The 18491-nt window shown below is 45.2% G+C and overlaps 1 protein-coding gene across 2 annotated transcripts in view; it reads right to left on the bottom strand.

The window, feature by feature from the left end:
- EGFR (epidermal growth factor receptor) overlaps positions 1 to 14853 on the bottom strand; it is a 50250-nt gene extending 35397 nt beyond the window's left edge. Inside the window, exons 1-12 of one of the 2 annotated variants that reach the window (XM_075142932.1) lie at positions 14708 to 14853; positions 12694 to 12880; positions 11843 to 11977; positions 10002 to 10070; positions 6933 to 7051; positions 5387 to 5528; positions 4386 to 4502; positions 3693 to 3819; positions 3520 to 3593; positions 2264 to 2354; positions 1320 to 1519; positions 166 to 298 (exon numbers count right to left, since the gene is read on the bottom strand). In XM_075142932.1, coding sequence (XP_074999033.1) covers positions 166 to 298; positions 1320 to 1519; positions 2264 to 2354; positions 3520 to 3593; positions 3693 to 3819; positions 4386 to 4502; positions 5387 to 5528; positions 6933 to 7051; positions 10002 to 10070; positions 11843 to 11977; positions 12694 to 12880; positions 14708 to 14788 — 1475 coding nt within the window. In that variant the 5' untranslated portion in view covers positions 14789 to 14853. The remainder of the gene's footprint in view (positions 1 to 165; positions 299 to 1319; positions 1520 to 2263; positions 2355 to 3519; positions 3594 to 3692; positions 3820 to 4385; positions 4503 to 5386; positions 5529 to 6932; positions 7052 to 10001; positions 10071 to 11842; positions 11978 to 12693; positions 12881 to 14707) is intronic. The other variant, XM_075142933.1, reaches the window with a different exon arrangement.
- Positions 14854 to 18491: the final 3638 nt, after the last annotated feature.

Raw genomic sequence — 18491 nt, 5'->3', positions numbered from 1 at the left:
GAGGGAGAGCTACCTCAGCTCCCGGCTTTTCCCTCTTTTTAGGTACTGTGCTCACACGACATCTGTGCAAAGCTGGTGAAAACCTTTTTTCCTAGCTACAACATATTCTAAAACCCAAAATCCCCATATCATCGCCAAACCTCAAGCAGTGCCCGGACACCTTACCCTTGCAGGATATTGCACTGTTTCACACACTCCTTCTGGCGATCGAAAAACCTGCAGGAGAAGCAGTGGAAGGGTCCGGGGCCCCAGCAGCCCACGTCTGAGCACAGGGGGTCACAAACATGCCTGGCAGCAGCTGGGAGAGAGAGACAAGAAAAAAGGCCATGGATGTCAAGGCAGGAGAGAGGGCAAACAGCACTGCAGGTGACTCCATCCTGACCAGCCAGTTTCTCCAACCTGTTCCAAAGCAGATGTGAATGGTCCTGGCAGTGTGGAAAAGGAATAAGCACAATTCTCTTAATTCTCAAAGCCTGAAATTAAGAGTGACTTCCAACCTTTCAAAATAAAAACAAGCTCCTCTGTGACGGCTTAACAGCTGTGTAATAAAGCCAAACCAGTACCAGGCTGAAAGAGTTGGGTTTGTTCAGCCTGGAGAAGAGACCTTTTTGCAGCCTTTTAATACTTAAAGGGGGCTTATAACAACTTTTTACCAAGGTCTGTAGTGACAGGACAAGGGGCAATGGTTTTAAACTGAAAAAGGGTAGGTTTAGATTGGACATAAGGAAGAAATTTTTTATGACGAGGGTGGTGAGGCACTGGCATAGGTTGCCCAGAGAAGTTGTGGATGCCCCATGCCTGGAAGTGTTCAAGGTCAGGTTGGTCGGGGCTTTGAGCAACCTGATCTAGTGAAAGATGTCCCTGCCCAGGGCAGCAGGGTTGAACAGGATGATCTTTGAAGGTCCCTTCCAACCCAAACCATTCTGTGATTCTATGATCAATTTCCAAAATACAACAAATTCATATTCTGCAAAGAGAAATAATTAGATTTTGGCCCAGGACCACTGCAGTCAACAGCAGCATGGTTGAACAACAGCTTTGACCTTGTCAAAGAAGTCTGATGTTCGGAGTTAGCTTCTGTATCCTTCAACCTACGTGGCTTCACTATGCCCATAGTGGTGAAGCAGCTCCTTCCCAACTGCTGGACACCATGAAGTCCACAACCTCAGTGGAAAAAAATCCCACTTTTCCCTCACCACCGTCATTAAAGCACTATCACTGATTAATTTTGCAGCCAGGGGAATAGAGAGAAAAAAGCCTTGCTCAAATAACTCTTGCGTTTTAGCACGAGCTTCCGCAGGAAGGCAGCATTGACTTACCACACTCATTCTTATTTCTGTTCTGTATAATCTTTGTTTTCTGGCTCTGAGTTGCAAACAGGCTGCGCCAGTCCATGGTGTCAGCGTAGCAGAGGTTCTTATTCTTCATAATGGCAACATCTCCGTCACTTATTTCCTTGAGGGAGCGCAGCCCCAGTGACTGTATTTTCAAGTTAACAACGGCGAGGGAATACTGGCCACTAAAATGGAGATGGATAAAAAGAAAAAAACACAGAAGAAAGAGAATTGGTAGGCAGGGTTTAACTCAGTACATTTTTCTTTTGGTTTTCAAACACTTGTTGCTGCGAATTCAATTTTGTTCAAGCAAGACATTGCTCAGCCCTCTAAGCTTAACGCCTGGTACATGACATACCTATCATAAAACAACTGCAACACTCATATCTAGTTTTGCATGGGAATTTTAAGCTAAAACTGGCAGGACAAGTAAATGATGTGCAACAGTGGTTGTAGTAGAGCAGCTATTATTTTGCGCTGGTCCACCAAGCCGTCCTTCCTCTCGGGGTAAGCCCAGGTGGGCATTGGATGCACTGACGGTGTCTGCACTACAGGGCAGCCACGGTCTCCATCCCTGACTGCCCAGCTACCTCAAATCCCAAAGTGATTCTGATCACATCGTATCCTGCCCCGGAAGGCAAAGAGTGTCTTCTGTCCCGCTTGCGCTTCCAGGCTGGTGGGGGAGAGCCTGGTCCTAGATCAGGCTCAGGACAGCCCTCCACCTGCAGCACAGAGCTGAGGGTCTCACCCCCCCCAGGGGACATTATCTACTGCTACAAAGATGGTGCTCGACTCCTCGCAGGCTTTTTCCCATTTTGCATCAGTTTGGGGACACCCGCGTCTCACCGCTTGGTACCTTGGTGTGCTAAGAAAAATGCAGCTCTAAACAGAGTTTCTTTTACAGTTGCTCTGGCACATGATTTACTTACTGTTGCTTGGTTCTGCCTCGTATAATCTCCAGGTTTTCGAAAGCATAGAGATCAGTAGCATTATCAGGCCAGGCCTGAATCAACAAAAATCCTGAAATGCAGAAAAGAAGATTAAAAAATAATAAAACCACAGTCAGTAGTGGCAGCAGGACCTCCTCCTTGAGCTCCTCCTGTGCCGGGAGAAGGCGCTTGTGCTTTTCCTATGCTTATCTGAGAATCTCAAAGTAAAACATGACATTTTAGGGAGCAGGAAGATATTTTTAAACCCCATTTTATAAACAGTTTACTTCTTAGCCCACCGCGAGGGCTTAGGAGCACAAGAGCCGAGCGTGTCGGTGACCCGCATATCCTGCCACACCGAGCCGCCACTGAAACGGCTCTTGCCAGCAAATACCCTGGCTGAGAGGCTGCGGGAGAAAGGCATGGCTCCGTCCCATTTGTGAGCTGCCCTCAGGGAACAGCAAAACTGAAAAGAAAGCAGAAATGGAGCAGAACAGACAGCCGCTCGGGGTGGATTTGCTAAGGCAAGTAGATTTCCCTGCTCAGCCGAGGTGCTTGGGAGGAGGGGGAGAATCTGGGAAATTGCAGGCTGCCATATGAAGCTCTAAGGTTAGTCATTGCTACCCTGAAGGAAACCAGACAGGTAAGAGACAGAAAGAAAAGGGGAACTGGAGTCACGACTGTGGACCCAGCTCTGATATTACACTCATTTTATAATGGGCTGAACAAAATTACTTTTAATTGATACTTGGTGCAAGACTTGGCTCCGCTGGCCACTTTGTGCTCGTGGAGACACATTCACCCCAAGGAAGAGCTCTTCAGGCTGGAGAGGGTGTCTCCGCAAGGATGACGCAAGCCACTGAGCACGCTTCCCTAAGGAGCTGCTGAAAGGTTTTCCACAAATAGAAACACACTTGGCTTTTTTCAGCCGCAGTGGCACGCCTCTGCATCACCACATACTTCTTGGGTGGCTGAGGATCTCCTCTGCTTTTACTCTTCGCTAGGGCTGACAGTTCAGCAGAAGGGATGGTCTGGCCAAATGACACACCTTGGATGGGAGGCCAGTATGGGTTACGTGGGTGTAACGCTGGCAAGGCACTGCTGACCACCTTTGTGAAGAGTGACCCTTGGTAGCTCAGAGACAGAAACCGTTTGCTTGCACTTCTCTTCATGTGCTTAAAAAATTTCTCTCCTCTCCCTTTGTGTTTTTGGCAGTACTGATCAGAGACCATCTCAGCTTAAAACCCATTGCTGACCTGATATTTCTTTGACTGTTTTGAAGACATCCAACTTCTTGGGGTCCAGGGGTAGAGTCTTCGTGAACGCATCGCTGAAAAACACAGAATGAGGAATTGGGAAAAGAATGGCTCAGCCTGAATTTCTCCTTAGCCCTTCTCCTCCAGCGCTAAACGACCAGCGGGCAACTCACCCTAGAAATGCAACTGGGAGAATGCTGACGTCTCCGTTGATCTTCGTACAGTTTTTGAAGGAGTCGATGTTTGTGGCATTTATGGAGAGGATCCCTTTAAGTTCACCTATTCCAATGCCGTTGCACACTGTTAAAAGAGAGATACAAAAGTCAGGGAGGAGAAGAGTGAAGCCCAATCACATGGAAGGGAATAAACATGAAGATGCCATTAGCCCACAAAGCACTCCCATATGGTCAAATGTATCACTGTAAAATAAGTTTCACAGATCTTTTGCCTACTTTTCCTTTTCAGAAAGCACCACAGGACAAACACTTCCTGCTTGCTCAGCTGTGCAGCCCTGGTCCGAGCATCTCCGCACACAGGCTCTGGCACATGCCCTTGTCTCTCTTTGTCCCATTTTCATTTTATTCCTCTTGATGAGATATTGGGAAGGACAAACGAAGGTGAAGGCTGATGTGCAAGATAGATACACATGCACACGACACACAGTTCTACTGTACTTGTGCTGTATCCCAGTTGGAGAGCGTGCTCCACAGCCATGTTTCCTGATCAAACCACTTGTCAGATCTCCAACTATCACTGGATATTTATCATTGAATTTGCACTTAATTAAGGTCAGAACTCCATGTACTTTTTCTAATAAGTTACCTATCATCTCAAAGCCTTACTGGTTTATTCCATGCTTTCTATACCTTTGCTGCATAGCCCATCACACTTTTTACACTTCCGAACACCGTTTTCTTCCACTTCATAAGTATCAGTATTGCATGAGCGAACGCAGGAGCCGTGGTCTGTCACCACGTAGTTGTCTGGAAAAACAAGGATACAAAGGTCATTGAAATACAAGAGGGATGCGTTGGGGGCTGCACAGGCACTTCAATAATAGGAAGAAAAAGAGGTTTTGAACTTTTGGCATACTTAGCAAAGTACAGGCATTAATTATTAATTCTCACAAACATCCTTTGAAGGTAGACAGACATACAACGCTATCACCATTGTACAAAGAGGAGAATGGCCACAGAAGGATAAAACAACATTGCCAAGGTCAGCCTATGCAGCAGTGCCATAATCGGGATCAATACACGGCACTTCTGATCCCTCACCTTCACTTACTCTTCCAGGCTAAGGGCCAGGCAGGGCAATGGTCAACCTCAAAAGGGATATCAGTTCTGCAAGCTAAACCCTCTCTTACATGTAAGTCTCAATAGGTTAAAAAAACATGGACATGGAATAGCATGAAAGAAAAAGCAAGCATCTGTAGAGGAAGCAATGATCACAGGCCTTGAGAGGGAGTGTTTGAACCAATTACTTTCTATCAGTCCTAATTAAGAACCTTGTTAAGAGTTGATAATGCTTTGGTAATCCACAGGATTGATCCCATATGACTTGTTTGGCCATTGTTTTGATGATTCTCGTAAGATGCTTTTTTTTCCCATCAAGAGAAAAATCTTCAGAAGTCAAAATATAATGGTTAAAAATCAGGGAAGGTGATGGATGCAGCCAGTTTGAAGTGGCTGTCTTCTTTACCAGCTATTTTCTCATTTTTGTCACCTGTTTCCGGTTCCCACAGAGGCTGAGGAGAAGAAGGAGGTGCTCTTGCACTTGGCCATAATGCAGAGGGATGACACAGGTCCCTTCCCACCTCCCTCCAACCCCCCAACTCCTCTGTGGCTGTGACCTGAAATGAACTTACGTGGACATTCCCTCACACAAGTGGCTCCGAAGCTGTATTTTCCATCGGGGTTGACATCCATCTGATAGGTGGTGGGGTTATACAGGACCAATGGCGGACACGTATCCTTGCACGTAGCATCATCCCGAAACTTGCGGCATGCCTGTCGTTGAACAACAGCACCCATTAAACTACCTTCTCCTTAAAAAGCGACAATAGTTTTACATTAGCTCTTTAATAACACTCTGATGGGCTCATCTGTTCCCTCCTTAGCTCTAATGGAAACCCCAAGCACTTACAGGGATGGTGCCTCGTGCTTTGAAGGTGAAAGGTTGCTTCGGGTTGGGCAATTGAGTTTAATATTTGGGAAAAAAGAGAGAACATGAGGTTTTCTTGTTCTGAACAAGAAACCTTGGCACTCTGGTGAAGAGCTGCTGGGATTCACGTGGGAACAGGAGCAAATCTGCATGCCTTAGACAGAAGAATTTTCCCTACAAGCAGTAACCAGATCAAGACAAACGGTACTTTTCTTGGCTGCTTTTTAATAACCTAAATCAAATCAAGTCCCTTCCTGCCGATTACTTTTCTGGCTAAATATTAAACTGAAGCCATTATATTTGGCTGCAGGTAATGAACAATTTAGCAAGGCATTTATGAAGGACAAGTTGGTTCTTCCAACCTAATTCTGCATTAAATTAATAATCACTCTTTTCTCCCCTTTTTTCTTCCCTGGCTTTCCAGATGAGAGAGAATAACTGTCTTCTCTGTGAGTCAGTAAGGGCATCATAGCCATGCAATTTATAAGGGGACCAGGAATACAGATACAACGACAAAACCAAGACCAGACAGTTTCTGTGGCAATTACTTAAGTGTCACTTAATTCAGAATGAAGTGTAGTGCAAACATAGGGAAGAGTTAAAAACACAGCGTGCACCAACCCGCTGAAACTCTTGTAGGAAAGCAATGGGTTTTTTTTTCCTAAAAAAGCTCCATTTGCTCCTTCTGCCTCCACTGCCCTAGGGTCCCCTAAAGACACAGCTTTTGCAGCAAGAGAAAACCAGAAAGGGAAACCTTGATTTTGTGTCTGAAGTTCAATGAAATGCAAAAAGAGTGAAGATCCATCATATTTGATTACTCTTACAAGTTCTTCCTTTGGTAAACTAAGATTATTACTGACTAGCATTAAGGAGCACATGGCAAAGCTGTGATGGCATGGCACTGCACCGTGGTGGCAGCTGAGGACTCGGGGAAGTTGCCCTACAGCAAACACTTAGCTGCTCTGCAACAACTTCGAGCTCACTGGGCTCTCGAAGGCACTGACGCTGGTTTGGCACGCGTTAGGAAGGTCCACCTGCAGAGTCAGTAAAGACCAGCTAAGGGTGCTCTGAAGTTCACGTCCTCTTCCCTCCCACTGGCCACCTGTGCAGGGAAGCCCTGGGGCACCCTCCAGGTCAGCATCTCTCAGAGGCCTTCTCAGATGAAAGAAGGCTAGAGAACATGGAGCTGAAAGCCTGCCTCGCCGTGCCCAGGGATTTAAGCAATTATGGCGGTGGTGTGGCATCGTTACCAGGCAGTCGCTCTCCCGAGGCCCTGTGCACCCCGCAGCACACTGGTTGTGGCAGCAGTCGCTGGGCACCTTCCCCCTGCACCGGCCAGAGCACTGCTGGGCGCAGATGACTTTCGTTACTGGAAGACACAAGAAAAAAGGAAAAACATCAGGAATGAAGAATGTTTAAGCTGTACTTGCTGCAATGAGATCAAGAAATATGGAGAAAAGGTCTGGTGCAGGATCTGTGCTAGATTTTCCCCAAGGGATGCGTATTCTGTCCTGATATAGGGCCAAAGCTCGGGAGGGGTGAGAGCTGGTGTGGGTGGTCACTGGCGAGAAGGGGTGGTGTTCAGCCCATAATTATCTTGGCTCTTGCAAGGTGCTAAGCACTCTGGTCCCAGCCAGCAAACCACGTCCTCCTTAGAAAAAGCATCCGGGTCCCTGTGGCACCAATGCCTAAACCAAGAAAAATGCTATGGAGACATTGCAGCTTACAGCTGGGCAATAGAGCATGATCTGGCTCCACTTTGTTGAGAAAATCTGCTATTATTGGTGCTAGCTTTGGGAAAAACAACACAACAGGAGAACTGCCAGGACTCTGTACTATAACGGGAAACCGTACATTGTTGGTGTGGTGTTAGGATCCCTTCAATGCACTAAAAATATTTCTGAAATTTGCAGAGGGAGGGGAGACCCACTCAGCAAACGATTTCATACGCATATTGTATTATTTTTCCTTAGGCTTCAATTCCTTGGCCAAATTTTATCTTCATTACACAACTCCCATCGGGTTTGCACCAGTGCAGCAACCCGGAGGAAGAACTGGCCCTGATTCAGCTTTTTGCAGGGAAGCAAAAACCGCCTGCAACATTTTGTTGAGAATCGGGAAACCGTCTCCATTTGAATATCAAAGCAGAGAAAATGATATTCAGAACAATTAAAAAAACCCCAGAAATTAATGGCTAGCATGTGCTTGTACCAGAGATCCAAAAATGGGATTGTTTGTTCTCTACAAAAAAATTACTGATCCACAGACCCTGGCATCAGACGTCAGAGAAACCTGATGGCTAATCCGCTGCATTACAGCACCCTGAGCGTTTCGGCTGTGCACTACAGTAACTGTTATCAGCTTCGCAGCTGGCACAAACGAGTTACAATATCATCAGGAATTCCTGTAAGTCCGAAACAGATGGTTATTAATTAACAGAAAATTATTGGAAAATGTGGCCTGCTACAGGGTATGTAACAGTGATTTTTTAAAAATCGTATTTCCTATCTTTTTCCATTACACACTTTTGTATCCAAACTGTATTATTTCATTTTTCTTGTAGGCCTGTAAGCAAGATATTATATTTTCAAGGAAACAGATTATTTCCACAATATACATTAGCTTCTCTGATAGCAACTCCTCTGTTCAACTAGAAACAGGGGAATAAAAGGCACATTGTTCTACACGAACAGCATTTTGATATCATTTTTTTCATAAGCATCAGCAGGGGAGTAAAACAGCTCGTCACTTTGATAGCTATTGACTAGAGCTTCCTGCTGGAAACGTATATCACAGCAAACGTTTATATTTCATACAGAGTATCTCATGTTCGTTGAAGGAGGAAGATACGTATCACCCCAAACTTTCCCACATATGGAAATGTGGGATACATTTTCAGTTGGCCAGATTCTCAAATGCCTCAAGATGAGAGCCAGAGCCTGCAAACGGTTTTGGTTTATGTGCTCCTAGTCATCCTCCCGAAGCCAGCAAGAGTTTCTAAATGCTGGAAGCTTGCAGGGCTGAGACCTGAGGTTTTGCAAGCCCCCGGGACAGCTGTGTGGTCTCAGCTGCCGGCACCAACCTGGGAAGGGCTTTGTGTGCGCAGCCACTGTCCACCTCAAGAGCAGTTCAAAGCATGAGCCAAACTGCAGAGCTGACTGAAAAAAACCCTAAAGCTTATACTAAATGAAGAGAGAGAAGCTGCATGTTCCTTTTTCCTTAGGCTCCAGAAACCATACAGATTTGGCCTGATACTTGCAAGCAAGGAACTTTGGTTTAGGTGATTATTTGCAATGGAAAACCGAAGATAGGGTGTTCCTTTCATTCGCATTATGTCTAGATCAGCAGTGTTTCCACTGAACTTTACACAAAACCGGCAGGAACGAACAATCAGAAACAGTGCATTTCCCTGCTTACTACAGAAAAAGGAAATAATGAAGTGTCAAAACAAATTGAGATGGGCTTCCTCCTCAGCCTTTACTTTAGGAGAAATAAAGCCTTGCAAAATCTCAAGCACTTCTAAATAGATGTTTCTGTCTCTCTCTTAATATCAGGCAAGCATCCTACCTGCACAATTTTACAGTAAAGCACAGGCAACCAAACTGAACAACCTCACGATGCCAAATACTTCCATTTACAAATTAAAAAATGGCTATGCATTTTCTGAGAGCCTTCCAAAGGTCCTCCGAGTACAGTATGTAGTGTGATTACCCACATGAAGTTGACATCTTTTGTGTTTACAAAAGAAACCTACGGGGATTCCAGAAAGAGGAATCAAAGCCAGCAAAAATAGGGTTATGTTGTTGCTTCTAATAGTAGAAATTAATCCAAAGTATCGTTAACTAGCCTGCAGAATGGCTCTGTGGGAAACAGCAGGAAGGCAAACAATTCAACATGCAGCTACTGTGTTCTCTTTTATATGGTAAAAGTTCTCAAATGCAGATGGGAGAAAGTTGTGGGTGACAGACAAAAGCTTTCAGCACAGGAGACAGCTGCAGTCTTTTCCCTCTGGAGGAACAGCACATCTGCAGGGAAACCCAGACCCAAGTCAAAGCACCTCGAGGTTTCCCCTCCAGAAATGGAGCTACTCGGGGGAAGCGGGCACGACCGTCCTCCCCGCGACCGTGCTTCTGCAGAGGGGGAAGCAGGCCATGTCCCTCCGTGGTGTGCTTCAAGGAGCTCCAGCGTAGCGGGATGCAGAGAAGGACAAGTGTGAAACACGTGTCGCTAATTTGTGCTTGACAGGTTAGTTCTTCAGTAGATAGACTTTTAGTATGCCAGAGCACACAAGATATTTCTAAATTAATCTGCAGGCTTACGTGTCTGGCAGTTCTGTTCGCCAGGGCCCCAGCAGTGGTCTTCTGTGCAGTTCGGATGGCATTTGGGACCTAAAACACGAGAGCAGAGTATTATATTCTATAAACATGGACAACAACAACATCACATGAGTCACAGAAAACAAAGACTTGAGCTTTCCTTCTCGATAAATCAGGGGAGGAAGCACCTATATACCAGTGCTCAAAAATTTTGAGAGCTGGACCTTAAATCCTTATCCTTTCTTCATCTCTGAATGTTTCCTACGTGCAGTTCTCCACACCTCCGAGCAAGCAAGTGCAATACCCAGCCAGTCTAGCTTATGAAAGAGGCGTATTTTTCCCAGGAACAGGAATCTCAGCTACTGCCCGGCTGGCCCTTCTGCTGGAGTTTGCATGCAACAGCAAGCCACCGCCGGCTTGCGGCCGGGCATGTGCCAGCTGCTCGCTACAGGCCACATGTAAATCAATGTTTCTGAACAAGGCGGTTCTAAAAAGAAAACAAACCCAACTGGATTCGCAGGCAACTGCCAGCTACTCCGACCACAAAGTAATTCGACTTGTCTGCTTCGCACCCTCCTCCCGCCCTCTGCCAAAAATACTCCTCGGCGTAGGACTACGCGGCAGATGGACAATCGATGGAGAGGCGGCAGGATGGATGGACACTCTGGCCTGACCTTGAAGGTTCAGTGCCGAGCTCTTTCCCATCCCTCCCTCCTTATTCTTTTCTTTCTTTTTCTTTCTCTTAATGACAAGCAAAGTCCCAGAGAAACAACTTATTTTAGATTACGGGATCATTATTAAAACCATAAATGGCTGTCTAAGCAGATTAATTTGGAATTCACTACATTTAAGAGGCATTTCCTACTAGAGTGATTCTTTCTGCTAACAACAAGATTCTCCCTTCCCCCCACTGCCCATCAAATAGCTGAACAAATGCCAATACTTGTCCAAGAGTTGATTGATTTGGTGCAGGACCAGAGAACTTTTTTTTTTTTATTTTTAAAGTTGAAAAGTTAAAGGTTAACATTTCTGTGGTGTTTAAAGCCAAACTCCTGTGCTGACTTGTATTGTTCGCAGCCCCTTGATTACGCTACGGCTCCGCAGAAAAATATGTCAACACAGAAGTTGGCTATTAGCTCTCGGGCAATTACGCAACTGGAAGAAGATAAAGAAAATATGTTTTTCCGCCAATTTACAGTGCCAGAAATGAAATGCTCAGAAATGAAAATAAACTCTCCTTTCCGTGAAATGACTGGGGATTTGACAAGGGACTCGTAAGGCTGAAGGATTAGCTTGAGCCCACTCAAAGCATATGCTACACAAACTTTTAAATATATGCTCATCTCCCTGCTGATCTAAAGCATCAGATTTATCTGCCTGTTTATCATTAATTTTGCAAGGATAATCCGTGCAGCCTAAAACACCAGAGTTTTATGGCACTCAACTAGGACCCTTGCGCTAAAAAGGCTTCAAGTCCCACAGTAACTCCATGAACGTACCCGTATGGGTCTTCTAGAGCCTTATATTGTAAACAGAAGGTTGCTGGAAAACAAACGAGTGCACGTTATTCTGAGCTGTCTTTGAAGAAACACATACGTAGGGTACTGCCTGAAACCAAGAGAAGCTTTCCCAAGAACTTCACTGAGCTATGAGTTAAGGACCTAACCACCATGAAAAACCACATCTTAGGCCAGTGGTGAAGAAATGAATGGGTTTCCCTTGGAACAGGGCTTGGTGGTCCTGCATGCAGGAATTGGTGGACCTGAAACCCACCGCACGAAAGATGGGATGTTCGTTCTTCTCTCTGAAATGGGGAAGTGCATAGCATTTTTGCTAATACTCACAAGAAGACAGGTTGCTTGCAAATTCAAGCACCGTGAGAGGCTTCTTGCTCGTGTCAATGATGTCATTCCAGAGAACAGTGTCCATGTTGCACAGTTTGGGGTTGTTGCTGATTTTAACACCTCCATTGAGAATTTCTGCCACAGAAGGAAAAAAATTGGTAAGCGAAGCAAACTGCCTAAGTCTTCTGTCTCCGGTATAAAGAAAGGGGAATAAAACACGTTTCTTCGCCTCAGTCACAGTATGCTGACAGAAAAGGACAATCTGCATGGCACCAGCACTCCTGATGGTGCAACTAACACCAGGGTCAGACTGACGGGTTCTGGAGGGTCGGCTGCTGTTGGATGCCATTAAGATGCCACTACATGTGGCTTTCTGCCTGCTGCCACCTCCAGAGGCCGCTACACTCAGCAGGGATGGCACTGCTGGTGTGCAGAGCCAGAGACCTTCAGCCAGGGACTGTGTAGGACCCTAAGTCACATACCACCAGCTCCCACTGGAATTTAACAGAAAATACTGACATGCACGTGCTGGAATCAAATAATGCAAAATAACGAGTGGATACTTCTTTGACGTTTTGGTGGACACAAATAAATCTCACCACCCTGCCAATGCTTTGAATTTTCTGGATCTTTCTGCAATGGGAAATTTGGAACTTTCTTCATCTTTTGAAGAAGGCTGGCTAGCAGGAAAGCAATTAGGAAACTGGGAAGCTACATTCAGATCCTTGTTTTTAAAGCAGGATTTAATGGCATATGACTTTGAGGGGAGATCTTCAGTCGGATCTTGATACCAATAACCTAACAGTTGAAGTTTGCTTTACAGGTGCCTCCACCTCTTGCCCTTATCTCACCTGATAGCCGTTTCATTGGCAGCTCTCGGAGTCCCTGGGTTTTATTCATGTGGTAATTCGATAAAACTGCCAGGGCGTAAGAGTTGTCATACAGCACATTGCCTCGGATGATCTGGAGGTTTTCTAGGGGAATGACATCCACCATGTTAAGCGCGATGAGCACATAGCCTGCAACCTCCTGTATCGTCTGAGAGAACAGAAGAAACAAGGTGCTTAATCCATAGCACTCTTCTACTCTTGACAGAGTCATTTTCCTCCTCCCACCCCTCCAATCCACCATCTTTCAATTTTAAGGAACGATAAACCACTTAATCTCATTAAAAAATAAATAAATCCGAGGACAAGAAGGGACTATGTGGAAAGCAGGTATAAACTGACCCTTAGAGCAGCTACCAGGGGGTCATTCCAAAGGTCCAACTTACCCCTGTTCTGTCCCCAAGCAAGGGCAAGTGGGGCTGCCTGGGATATGCAGGAGAACAGGGCAAGCATGTATGATATGGCAACCAAGTGTGATACTTCCCCTGAATACCTGCCCAGCCTCCAACCATTGGCAGCACAGAGGCGCCATCTGATTGAGGCTTTTCCACTCTCTCTTCTGTGCCCCTTCCCTTGCAGATCCTCCAAGGGATCCTCTGCTCAGCAGAGGGGAAGATCAGGTAACCTTCTCCCTCTTAAGTAATAAATAGTTACAGGACAACAAGACAAGTAAGGCATTGTCCCTGGATGTAGGTTAATTCCTGCCTTGTACTGTGAAATGTGTGCATTTCTATCTCCTACAAAAATCACCGTAAATGAAAAACCTTCAGGCTACCACTTAGGCTATTCTCCTATTCTATGAAGACCACCAGTGAGTTTTCAAGAGACCTGTTATGTTCCTAGGAACACTGAGCTCCATGGTCAAGTTGCGCTTGGGAAAGAAAAATGGCAATACCACATATTTGTAACCTGTATGTCTGAACCATCTCTTTTCTGATGTTCTTGCTTGTTATTATAATGAAATGTTTTCCTCCCTTTCTTTGTTCTCTGAGCAGAAAAGCTTACACAAAGAGATTACTCGTCTCAACCCAGAGGACTGACCTGTTTAATCAAAGCTACCATACAAGAGCTCTTGATACCAGACATACACTTATCATGTCAAAAAAACTTCTTCCTCTCCTGCCTCTTTCTTTGAAAACCTCCTAATCTGATAATGAGGCATGTGAAAAGCAATGCATTTAAAACAACTTCTTTAAAAAAAAAATAACCTAAGGTGCGATGCTATTGCCACTGGCAATAGTAGTATCCCTTGCCCAGTCTCTGCTGGTGGAGAACCTGGAGGTCCCCATGGCAGACAGTGCTCCTCCTCATGGTGTGGCTGTGTTTTAACATCCATCCCCTGTCTGTTCCCCTCTCAGCTATCCCTGGTCGCTCATGTGCTTGTGCACAACACAACTGTTGAGATGGGAGTAGCCCGTGTGTCAACCACAGAGGATTATCTTGAAGATTGCTCAAAGCGTCCACGTGGGAAGTTATTGCACAGGACCTGCCTGCCTGCTTGGGGTGCGGGCGCTGCAGGCTGGAGAGGCACTCACCACCACGGCAGGGGAAGGGGTCACAGCTTGGAGGGTGGGGTAAGGGCCTCCACACTTCAAAATCTGCCATCAGTGGGTTGCCACTCACTTTGCGATTTGCTTTGCCCAACAGCACCACAACGTCTTCTGCCTTCTGAGGAGTGAGGCAATGGGTAAGGAAGTAATAATATTCATAAATAAGAAGAAACCCATCTGCATGGCAGCCAGCACAGGTTGGCAGGTGCTTGAAAAGCTATTTCTCAAAGTACCTGATTTAGTATAGTAGGGTTGAGCGTATCCTGCAGCCTACAGGTATGCTGAGACGGTGATCTGCAATTTCTCTGACATTAGCTAGCTATGTTTTTGGATCACCACAGAATTTTATAGGTAGCTGATCCTTTGCACTTAAAAAATGCAGCAAGATTCCTTTAGCAGGGAAGGCCACACTGGCCAAGAACACTAACCTTCAGGAAAGAGAGGTCACGATTGTGCTCCACGTATGTAATCTCCAGGTTGCTCAGTACCACCTCACAGTTGTTGTACATCCTCTGCAGGCTGGTGAAATGGTCTTCCACATGTCCCAGCTGGGTCAGCTTGTTATTTGTCCCTTGACAAACTGTGGAGGAAAGAAGAAAGCTCCATGAAGGAAAGCAAGAATAAGTACAGGGTAAAGACTTGTTGCCCGCTTATCTTTACAAGCACCACAGTAAGTGCAGCATCAGCACAGATTCATAAGAAACAAGAATGTTATCTTGCATGACCCTAATGGCAATAGCGTAGGGAGCATGTGACGCTTCCCAGGCACAGAGATGTACCAGAATTAAGAGCTGGAATAACCCTCCATCCCTTTCCGTTATACAAAAAACTCCAAGATGAGGCTTTCGCACTTAAGTAGCACTAAGTTTTCTGTACCACAAACATAACTCAGTTTCTGAGGAGAGGGCACTGATACAGTGCCATCAAACACTATTGAAAGTGGTGTGCTGCCAGGTATCACCAGAGGCGATTTCCCTGAGGACCCACTTACAATACTTTGGGGGGCGTTGGGTCTCCTTGTAAGCTCAGTGGGAGGGAGCGGGGGTTTCCTGCAGGACCCCTCAAGCTACAAGTCCGAGTTTTAAGCGCAAACTGAACCTCCAGGGCTCACACATCTCTGGCCACTCCGACATATGGGAGAATGGTAGATTCAGGAGATTTCCTGGCATATTCAGCTTTGGCACACAAATCCACCTAAGCCTGCTTTGCTGGTGGGGAAGGAAGCAGTGCCATACAGAGCACCACTGAGATTACAAACATTTATAATTGCATGGTGGAAAAATTAGTCCCCACCTAAAATTTTATTACTTGGCTTTACCAAACCTAGAGGAACTGTCAAGATATCACCACTATATTCGACTGCAATAGAAAAGCAAAATGCAAATTGCTTTAAAGAAAAAAACACCACACACAAGCCCCAGAAACTCTGTACTCTTCCAGTCATTCCCTGGGCTATCTCTACATAGCTAAAATTAAAACGTCTCTGAGTTATGCCAATACAGAGGAAAAGAGAATGACACAGAAGGCAATGTAGTAGAAGACTTCACAACACCTTCCAGGTGGAAAGCTTCAGCCTAACTTTGCTCTTCAGTGGGAGCACAAGGAGGCCTTTATCTCTTTGTCGCTGTAATGCAACAAGGCTGACCTCATAGCTTTCCATAAGACACTGAAAGAACTGCATTCTTTTAACTCAGAGAAAAAAATAAATGAAATGATACTTTTGTAGAGCCACAATTCCTAGAAGCACCAGTCACAAACTGGAAGACCATTGTGTGGGGTGCTATAAAGCAAAAAACAAAGACTCTTGACAAAGCTGGAAATAAGTTTCAGAGCTAGTAGTGTAAGACAACACCTGTTGAAGATTTACCGAACAACTGATGTTTTATTAGTGGGAAAAATAACTTAATAAGCAGTGATAAAGACACACTTATCAATCGTCAAAACCATTCGCTGAGCATGTGTTACTTCTCAGTACAGTCATCACCATTAAGGAGCTACAGTGATAGCAGATTAAATACTCTTTGTCCATGTTTAAAACAAGGCTATTCACTCACATTCCTCAGTTATTTCTCATTATACGTCTAGATAAACATTATGGTGTTTGGGATCAGAGTGGCAACTGCTAGTAAATGGGGACAGTTTAACAGGGGCTGTGATTACACCGTCTGAGCCGCTTGTTACTACACGAGCATCAAGTCTAGAAAATGACCCTTTTTACATTTGCCTTGAACTTCTGTAACGGACGAGAAATTCCTAAGCAGAATTTTCTGTTCCAGTTTCAAACCTAACTGTTCCAACATGCTTGTGCTTAAAATCAGCATTTGCGTTCCTCCAACAAAGGAAAAAGCCAGTTACAAAAGATTTTCAGATGGTTCAAAACCCCAGTTTGGATGCTCGGTTTAGGCACCTCAGATCTCATCTATAAAATGGTATGATTCTGAAAAGCACTGAAATACGATGCAGAAGCTGGTGCAGTTTAGACTGCTGAGAGTCAGCCAGTTCTGGTCTTCAGGGTCCACAAATGGCCTGATGCTCTTGTTGCATCCCCAGTGTTAACGGCAAAGATCTGCCCTGGTACTCAAGAGAGGCCCTATGCAAAAACTGCAGTGTTTATGCTACGTCTGAACCAAAGGAAGGGTAGAAGGAGGAGCCTTCTGTGGCGGCATCCTCCTGGCCACCCATACCCACCATCGACCCTACACGGCTTGGCACTGGTTGGATTGCACAGTTCAGCTCACTGAAACAAGTCCTAGGAGAAACTGCACACACTTGAACGTGTTTCCCCTGGGATCGGACAAGCGTTGGAGCTCTGAACTTGGCTTAGCCGTCCCGAGAAACACAGACTTTTCACTGCTTACTAGGTCAAGGCTGATGCAGCAGGCGGAGAGCATGGTTACTCTTGCACTTCTCCCTCCCCCTCTCCCATGGGGCTGCTCAGCGAACCATGCCAAAGAGTTGATCCAAGCTACAAATAATGCAGAACAATAAATAAATAAACGGACAGAGGGTATTTTTAGCTCAGGAAAGCTCGCTGATTGGTTTCACCATGGTGCCCCATGAACCGCTGCATTGGAAACAGCTCTGAGGATGGCGAGGAAGCAGGAGCAAATAGTCAAGAGAAGGAGCTTGCCAGCTTGTGAAGAGGGAAACCAGACATAATGAGCTTCAAAGAGGCTTCAGGTTGGTCCTCCAGGACCTACTTTCTTCCCCTGTTCTGTGAGTAGAGAGCGCTTTGATGGCTTTCTACTGAAGGTATCTTAAGCCACATGCAAAACCACTTGACCTCTCCATCAGACTCATCACATCCTCTCCGCAGTAAACTGAAGATGTAAATGAGATGTTAGTTAAGATCTGGAGAGCAAAAGAAAATGGGTTGTTTTTTTAAGATCTCAACAGTATACGGCTAGCATCAGCCAGACCACCCTATAGGAGCCTTCCCCCTCATGCACAATTTTTTGCTTGCTCAAAGAGATACAAGGCCAAATCCTTGTTTGCTGCAAAGGGATCTAAGTACATCCAAAAAGTGAACTTCATCACAGCAGTATTTACCAAATGAGAACCTGGGTCATAAGCAGTATATGCTGAGCAAATAAAACCCAAATCAAACAAAACAAGCTAAACCCCTGCAGCAGTATTACTGAACTCAGGCAAAGGTGCTGAATAATTTTCCAACTAGAACATTTGGAAAGAAAAGAAAATGGCCTGCTTGCATCTGATGAATAATATCATTCCTGCAATTTATTCACTTACGAAAACCGTGTTCTTGAAAAGATATGTGCTATAATTATCTGCATATAATACCACAGTGTGAATGCCATTCTGGCCAGAGGGAAAAGCACAGACAATGTGGTGCTCGCCTCGCTCCGCAGAGTTTTAAGTGGGATGTGCATGCATGAGTGGATGGATTATATTACGATTTAACCTCTGTTGAGCTTGACCTGTTTGCCCTCCAAAGGACAGATTTTGATGCCACATACATACAGTCATTATATACTTTTGTTTCAATGTGTAGCAAAGCCAGCACTATCTAGGTTTAGGAGTCAGTGGTGGGTATGGATACTTACGTGGTACTGCTGGGGACTGTGGTAGTATGTACCACATAATACGTGTCCCATGTGGACACTTACACATGGCTGCAGCACGTTTTAGCTATAGAGTCCTTTATAGCACATTTTAGCTATAAAGGAGAGAAGTTTCCTGTTGAAAATTCAG

Source organism: Calonectris borealis, chromosome 2, assembly GCF_964195595.1.
Source record: "Calonectris borealis chromosome 2, bCalBor7.hap1.2, whole genome shotgun sequence".
NCBI lineage: Eukaryota > Metazoa > Chordata > Aves > Procellariiformes > Procellariidae > Calonectris > Calonectris borealis.
The sequence above is the reverse complement of the archived record's forward strand: the minus strand, read 5'-3'. Positions and strand labels throughout refer to the sequence as shown.